Source organism: Primulina tabacum, chromosome 17 (assembly GCF_025594145.1).
Source record: "Primulina tabacum isolate GXHZ01 chromosome 17, ASM2559414v2, whole genome shotgun sequence".
NCBI lineage: Eukaryota > Viridiplantae > Streptophyta > Magnoliopsida > Lamiales > Gesneriaceae > Primulina > Primulina tabacum.
In genome coordinates, this window is record NC_134566.1 from 30860814 (window position 1) to 30869655 (window position 8842).

Here is an 8842-nt window from a genome sequence, read left to right on the forward strand (position 1 = left end):
CATTTAACTGTGTTGAACAGTTGAACTTCCATTAGTTCTTATGCGTGGAAGGCGGACTGAACCAGATCCTCCTTTCGTGGATGTTGGATTTGTACATCCCTTTGTAAGCCTTTATTGAGGGAAGGTCTTTTGTTCAGCATTTTAGGCAGGCCTCCGTATAGAAGCACATATCGAAACATGATCATATATGTTGTATTGGGTATTTGGTGGGCCTATATTTACATAAATATCTTATGAGAACCAATGTTTCTATAATCGACTGTTGGTAAATCGATCCACATTAAAGTAACGGTTGACAATCAAACAGATGCAGTGTTATATTTTATAAAATTATATTATATAATATATTTAGGTTATAAAGATCTTAAATATATATATATATATATACATATAAATATATATATATAATATAAATTATATATTTATTAATGTTTAAAAATCAAATAAGTTCTAATACCAAAATAAGATTTTTAATATAATTCAAAATTATAACAATCATATATATATATATTTTATATATGTAACTAAAAATAAAATTTTAAAAAATTGAACCGTACCGGTCCGATCAATTGGGTCGTATTCGTGATCGGTTTTTAGGCGTATCAGATTCTGAAAATAATGAACAGAACCAGAAATTGATATTGTTTTAATGATGCACCCAATTATCTTTCCTTGATTTAGGAGACTTTAAAATCTCTAGATATTATTAATAAATGAAATTTTAGAAATAATTACTAAAATATTGTTTTCGAATCAATAGATTTTACGAAATGTATTTGGAAATTTTTTTGGTCATACGACTCATCTGTGTGTTTTTGGTTCTCTTTATGTTTTTTTTATTATTATTATTATTATTGTGGGCAAGGTTTTTTTAAAAACACAAACTGAGTCCTTTTTTAAACTGCCCCCTTATTATTTTTGTAAAAAAATTATTTCCATAGGTAATCGTCTGGTAACAACAGTGTGATAACATTAAGTTTATCAGATGCTCACGTTGACGAGAGTATTAGATTAGGTTAAAAATCCCAATGAATGTATGCAATTACCAGATATGGCCTATTTACAAATACTGCAGGTGTATCTATTACTACTATAAATATATGAGTTGAATTGTGAATTCACATCTATGCCCTTATCTTTATTAAATAATATTCATTAATACATGTCACTTTTGTTGTTTTGTTTTTATATTAATTAATGAAATCTAAAATAATCTATCTATTATCTATTATCTATTACTACTATAAATATATGAGTTGAATTGTAAATTTACATCTATGTCCTTATCTTCATTAAATAATATTCATTAATACATGCCACTTTTGTTGTTTTGTTTTTATCTATTAATTAATGGAATCTAAATAAATTGAATAAAAATAAAATTTTGCATCTATTTTTAGTGATGAAATTTGTAATCTATTTTTTAAAAAATCATATATATATATATATATAATGAAATTCAAAATGATAAAAATAATAAATATTTTTTTGTTTGTTTTTTCATAGCTATTAATGATTTCTAAAATAATTGAAAAAAAAAATGAAATTTAGTTACCATTTTTTAGTATAGAAATTTTATTACCATTTTTTAGAGTGACATTTAAATTTATCTTCCATTTTTTGGAACGATATTTACACTCCATTTTACAAAAAATATCTTTAATAATTTTATAAATTATAAATATATGAATTGAATTGTGAATTAACAACTATGCCTTATCTTCATTAAATGATATTCATTAATATAATTCACTTTTGTTGTTTTGTTTTTATCTATTAATTAATGAAATGTTTTCATCTATTAATTAATGGAACCTAAAATAAATTTAATAAAAATAATATTTTGCATCTATTTTTAGTGATGAAATTTGCAAACCATTTTTTTTGAAAAAACTTATATATATAATGAAATTCAAAATTAATAAATATATGTTTTTGTTTGTTTTTCTTAGCTATTAATGAGTTCTAAAATAAATTGAAAAAAAAAATGAAATTTAGCTACTATTTTTTAGAATAAAAATTTTATTTACCATTTTTTAGAGTGACATTTAAATTTATCTTTCATTATTTGGAACGACATTTGCACTCCATTTAAAAAAAAATATCTTTAATAATTTTAAATAATACTAATAATCCATTTTTTTAAAAAAAAACATATATCTTTAATGAAATTCAAAATGATAACAATAATAAATATATATATTTTGTATGTTTTTTCCTAGCTACTATTATTATTATTACGACCATAAATATATGACATTAAATTGTGAAATTACGTCTATGTCTTTATCTTCATAAAATAATATTCATTAACACATGTCACTTTATTTTTTTTTCATCTATTAATTAGTGAAATCTAAATTAAATTGAAGAAAAATAAAATTTAGCCTCCATTTTTTGTGAAATTTTCACTCCATTTTTTAAAAAAACTTATATCTTTAATGAAATTCACAATGATAACAATAATAAATATATGTTTTTTTGTTTTTTTAGCCATTAATGACTTCTAAAATAAATTGAAAAAAATGAATTTTAGCTATCGTTTTTTAGAATGAAAAATTTAGCTACCATTTTTTAGAATGAAATTTAAATTTTACATTCCATTTTTTGGAATGAAATCTGCAGTCAATTTTTTTAAATATATATATATATATATATATCATTAATAAAATTTAAAATAATAGTAATAATAAATACATTTTTTGGTTTGTTATCACATCTATTAGTGAATTCTAAAATAAACTGAAGAAAAATAAATTTCAGTCACCACGTGTTAGAATGAAATTTACACTCTATGTATTTTTTTTTAAAAAAACTATATCTTTAATGAAATTTAAAATAAATAAAAGAATAATGAAATTTACGTTCCATTTTTAAAAAAATGAACTATATTCTTATTTTAAAAATAATTAATTTTGTTTTATTTATCTCTGTTTTTTTTTATTTGTGAACTCTATCTTTATTTTTTAAGATATCTTTTGTTTGATTTCAATTTTTTCATTAATTAATAAATTTTAAAATAAGTAGAATAAAAATGAAGTTTACATCTTTGTTCAAAATTTTATATTTATCCAATTTTTTAGATATATCTCTAAGACGAGTCGACATTTTTTTATTAATTAATGTTAAAGAATTTTAAAATAAATCGAAGAAAAATGAAGTTTATACTATTGCTCAAAAGTTTATAGTTCTCCAATTTTTGAGTATGTCTTCTGTGAGACGATTTCATTGATACTATTGCTCAAAAGTTTATAGTTCTCCAATTTATATGGGTCGACCCAATCATTTCCAGAGTGAAAAACAATATTATTTCATGATTCAGGTCAGATATGAGACATGTTTCACAAAATTGACCCACGAAACAGTTTCATATGAGTTTATGTGACAATTTTATTTTTAACTTGAGTAAATTAACATCGATGAATAACGTAAATTGTGTGAATTTAAATGTATGTCCTTATTTTTGTTAAATAGTATTAATAAATACATGTTTTTTTTTTTTGTTTTTCAGGTATTGATGAACTTTACAATAAATTAAAGAAAACTGAAATTTTATTTTGGAATAAGATTTACTGTCTATTTTTTTTAAAAAATTATATCTTTAATGAAATTTAAAATAAGCGACACAATGTCAGCAGTACGCACGAGAACTTCCTAAGAGTTCATCCATCTCAGTACTACTCTCACTCGTGCACGCTTAACCCAACAAAACTAATTAACAATGGAAGATTAATATTTTAGTTCAAACATTTCTTAATCTTCAGGTCAAATGTTATATTTATGATCCAAGACAAGACTTTTATTTCTTATAATTGTGATATACCGTGCAGCCATATACAAAGCTAATTGTGAACATAATGAGAATTGCACTGACTGTGGGTGTCAATAGGTCAAACCGTAAAATTTTATGCATGGCAAACCCAAATAATTATTTGGTGCCATGAGAAAACAATTCAAAGAATGAAAATGAGCTTAAATTGATTTTATGTATAATAATTACTCTTATATACATCAAAGTGATAGCAAATGAGGAATAAGAATGAATTCAAATTCTTTTATGTGAAACAAATTATTCTTACATCTATAATTACTTAAAAAATGATTTATAAGATTTTAAAATTTTAATTATGTTTTTTAAATATTTTTTTTGTTCGAAAAATAAATTTTTTTAAAATATTACTATTATCTTCATGTTTTATGCCCTGTCAAATTACTTTCGATGAATACTTGTAGCTACTTTTTCAATGACGCGATTTATGTATAGATCATTATAATTTCAAAATATATCATGGGATATTCATAAATTACGGTTTTTTTGTATGTTCCATACGTGCAACACACGTACATGTGTTCTAGTTTCTTAAAATTTGGGAATCGAAATAATCTTTGCCAATTATCATGAGTAGTTATCACGATTTTCACTAACATCATATTTAATATCACATTAATAATTGATTGTCAAGTGTTTAACTCAACATATTTAAAATATAGTCGCAACGATTTAAAAAAATCAACATGTAATATAACACCAAATGTTGGAAAAATTGTTATAGTCGATACATGGCTAAATGTGTAAGGGACTAAAGTAATTATACTTCATATATAATCCAAATGTTCTCAATATTTTTATGTCAAACAAAATATATACTAACATTTTTTTAAAAAAATGAAAGATTTCATAAGGCTAAAATAATAAATCACCAGATACAATATTAGAGAACCAAAGAGGCAAACCACTCTGATGTCTTCCTATGTTCGATGAATAATTCAAAACATGTCGAAATTATAACTCACTTCGAACCCTTACCCGAAAAAATCGGAGATCCACATCCTCGTTTCGGGCTTTCCCCGCGGGGCCCCAAACTCGTGGAGAAAGTTGCCATCCATTCGAGTCACTCCATTACTCGCCAGAAATGAGTGTCTGAACAAGCAAACATTAGATAACCCAAGCTGATGGCAGAACTTCAAACCTAAACGTACAGCAACAAGTTCTGCTCTCTTCACAGAACCTGGATGCTAATCAGGTCACCTTTTGCACCTACCACAACACCAAGATGGTCTCGAATGACTGCCTCAACACTGAAAGCATTCTTGGCCCATCAAAACCCGAGTCCACATCCACTCTAAACTAGTTGGGCAATGCCATCCTGTCTCTGTGTTACTCCGACCTATCGGAGCGACGAATGACACAATCTACTTACCTTCTTAAAAAAACTTCTATATAAGAAAATGCGCAGTCGATCATATCATATCAAGTTTGAAAAATGCTGTTGAATAATTCGTAATATTAGAATTTACCAGTTGGTTATGTAAATCCGGAATCATAGACTGAATATGACGCAATGATGCGAATAAAACAAAATTATGACTTATGCCGTAAAGGGGTAAATGAAACTATACCATTTTTAGGCTACTTAATAATAACATAATGAGGTTCTTTTTTTAAAAAAAAAAATAAAAAAAAAAACAGTTGTTTCAAAAGTTGGACGCGTAATCAATAATAAAGACACAAATGTGGCAATAAAATAATGGAGATTATGGAACCAATTATCAAACTAATTAAATTCGCCAGCGGCTTTTGTTGGCAAACAACTTGATGTTGCTTATGCCTTAAATGTTGTTTACTTGCGTAAAAACCGTGATCTTTTTCGATGTGATTTCATTAATGAGGCTAGAGAAAGAGCCCCTGGCGTCTGAGCATGATAAAACCCGACCTGTACAGCCAGAAGTTACGCATATCTAGAGAGAAGGATACACAGTGATTGTGTGTGAGAGAGGCCCATAATTGTTTGTCTTCTTCATGGAAGAATTGAAGAAAAGCAACGCGAATTCATGTCCCCTTACCCCTTTGACGTTTCTTGAGAGGGCGGCAACTGTTTATGGCGACTGTACCTCAGTTATCTACAATTCCATGTCCTACACGTGGTCTCAGACGCAAGTAAGGTGCTTGAGAATGGCGTCTTCTATTGCTTCTGTTGGAATCCAGAGAGGTCGCGTGGTCTCGGTTATGGCGCCGAACATTCCCGCCATGTACGAGCTCCAGTTTGCGGTGCCGATGGCGGGTTATGTACTCAACAACATCAACACTCGCCTGGATTCCAGGACGGTCTCCGTGATTCTCCGCCACAGTGAATCGAAGCTTGTTTTTGTAGACTTCCAGCTCCTGGGTATAGTGATGGAAGCTATTTCTCTGTTTCCGCTCAAATTGCAGCCTCCATTGGTCATCCTCATCGAGAAAGATGAAAACTTGGTGTCAATGGTGGGAATTCATGATACCTACGAGTCTATGGTGCGGAAGGGTAATCCGAAATTCAAATGGGTTTCGCCGGAGAATGAATGGGAGCCCATGACCCTGAATTACACATCCGGCACAACTTCGTCTCCTAAGGGTGTTGTGCATTCTCACAGATCCATTTTCATTATCACCTTCGATTCTTTGATCAATTGGTCGGTTCCGAAGCAGCCGGTGTACCTCTGGACGCTGCCCATGTTCCATTCCAATGGCTGGAGCTACACTTGGGGAATGGCTGCCGTTGGTGGAACCAATGTCTGCCTCAGAAGGTTCGATGCCCGCGTGGTTTACGAGTCCATAAATCGTCACAATGTTACGCACATGTGCGGTGCGCCGGTGATACTCAACATGTTAGCAAACTATCCCGGTGCAAGGCCATTGAAGAGCCCAATTCAGTTCATGACTGGCGGCGCTCCACCGCCGGCGGCCGTGGTTCTGAGGACTGAATCATTGGGATTCGATGTGGCCCATGGATACGGGTTGACTGAGGTGGCGGGAGTGGTGATTTCTTGCGCGTGGAAGTCAAAGTGGGATGTATTTCCGGCGACTGAGAGAGCCAGGCTTAAAGCTAGACAAGGGGTGAGGACACTGGGGATCACGGCGGCGGATGTGGTGGACCCAGAAAGTGGAATTAGTGTGAAAAGGGACGGATCAACACTGGGGGAAATCGTGCTCAGAGGTGCCTGCTTGATGCTGGGTTACCTTAAAAACCCCGAAGCCACCTCCAAATGCATGCGGGGAGACGGATGGCTCTACACCGGAGATGTGGGTGTGATGCACCCAGATGGATACCTGGAAATAAAGGATCGCGCGAAAGACATCATCATCACCGGCGGCGAAAATGTGAGCAGCGTGGAGGTTGAGTCTGTCTTATATTCCAATCCGGTGGTGAATGAGGCAGCTGTGGTGGCTCGGCCCGATGATTACTGGGGCGAAACCCCGTGTGCATTCTTGAGCTTGAAGGAGGGGGTGAGCCAGAAGCCGGTGGCCGAAAATGAGATGATAGAATTCTGTCGAGCCAAGCTGCCACATTACATGGTACCGAGGACGGTGGTTTTCATGGCTGAGCTCCCGAAAACCGCCACCGGAAAAGTCCAGAAATTCACCTTAAGAGACATTGCCAACAAAATGGGCTCCATGGCATCGGCAAGTCGATTATAACTCACTCTCTCATCTCATCTTTGAATTTTAACGTTAACTTGTTCAACCGCATACATTGCAATGTCTGTTATCTCAAGGTATAAATTTTTTTTAAGGGTAATGCTGCATGCACAATGGAGGTCAAACATCGTGTTACAAAGTATATTTGAAATGACAAAACTATCGTAAATATATTTTATCAAACAAAATATACAGATATTTTTGTCATTTCAAATAACTTTGTATCTTAATTTGTTACCCTCGTTGTACATATAACATTATCTTGTTTTATACGTTCTATTCATGTAGAATAGTTTTAAATTCCCGATTGTGATTGTTGGAGCTTCCATTTGTAATGTTCTTTCAAATTTGTTTGTACAACCATACAAATTTTACAAGTTTGTTTTAGTTATTCAACATGTTCGTGGATCCATCAAGTTTCTACCTTTTTATAATTCATTTAATTCAAATATTTATTAAGATATAAATGATGGCATGTCTTTTTTTCTGAATTATTACAACTTCGTCAGGAGGAATTACTTCAAGATAGTTGCGCCTCGCTTTACTTTATTCGGTTCTTCTGCATGCCATCAATTCTGGGTCATTCTTGCATTTGCTAACGAGGGCCCTATTTAGCCTACTTTTCTATATATTACAACTTCGTACAAATTACTTCAAACAAACTCTTGCATTCAAATTCATTTATCTAAATCCAAACTCAGGATTTTGTCTGTAAATCTAACCATCTACCTTTATTCATGCTAGTTATTCTGCACAAGCGATCCGTGTGTGTACAATCTTTTTCATCATTATCGATAGACTAAAGTGAAATTTGACAAATTATAGAGGGACTAAATTGATATTTGAATTGTTGAAATAAAAATAAATAAAAATAAAAATGTGTGTTGACAAATTATAAGACGTCTCATGAATATTTATCTGTGAGACAGGTCAACCCTACCGATATTCACAACAAAAAGTAATACTCTTAGTATAAAAAGTAATATTTTTTCATGGATGACCCAAATAAGATATCCGTCTCACAAAATACGACCCGTGAGATCATCTCACACAAGTTTTTGCCAAAAAGTAATACTTTTTCATGGATGACCCAAATAAGAGATCCGTCTCACAAACTACTATCCGTGAGACCGTCTAACTAATTTATTAGATAGACAAAAACTTGTGTAAGACGGTATCACGTGTCGTATTTTGTGAAACAGATATCTTATTTGGGTCATCTATGAAAAAATATTATTTTTTATGCTAAAATTATTACTTTTTACTGTGAATATCGGTAAGATTGACACGTCTCACAAATAAAAATCAGTGAGATCGTCTCTCAAGACAACTGCTCAAAAATTAATATGATATGACAATGAATAACGACTTTCATTGTAATACCTCGTT

The 8842-nt window shown here is 31.2% G+C and overlaps 1 protein-coding gene across 1 annotated transcript; it reads left to right on the top strand.

Annotated features, from left to right (window-relative positions):
* Window positions 1-5549: 5549 nt before the first annotated feature.
* On the top strand, window positions 5550-7904 carry LOC142531554 (2-methylpropanoate--CoA ligase CCL4-like). The gene has a single exon (XM_075637731.1). It carries the CDS (start codon window positions 5801-5803, stop codon window positions 7451-7453), a length of 1653 nt encoding a protein of 550 aa, XP_075493846.1. The 5' UTR covers window positions 5550-5800; the 3' UTR covers window positions 7454-7904.
* Window positions 7905-8842: the final 938 nt, after the last annotated feature.

What these genes read in the sequence shown, in the direction of transcription:
- LOC142531554 (XM_075637731.1), top strand. Translation starts at nt 5,801, where the DNA reads ATGGAAGAATTGAAGAAAAGCAACGCGAATTCATGTCCCCTTACCCCT.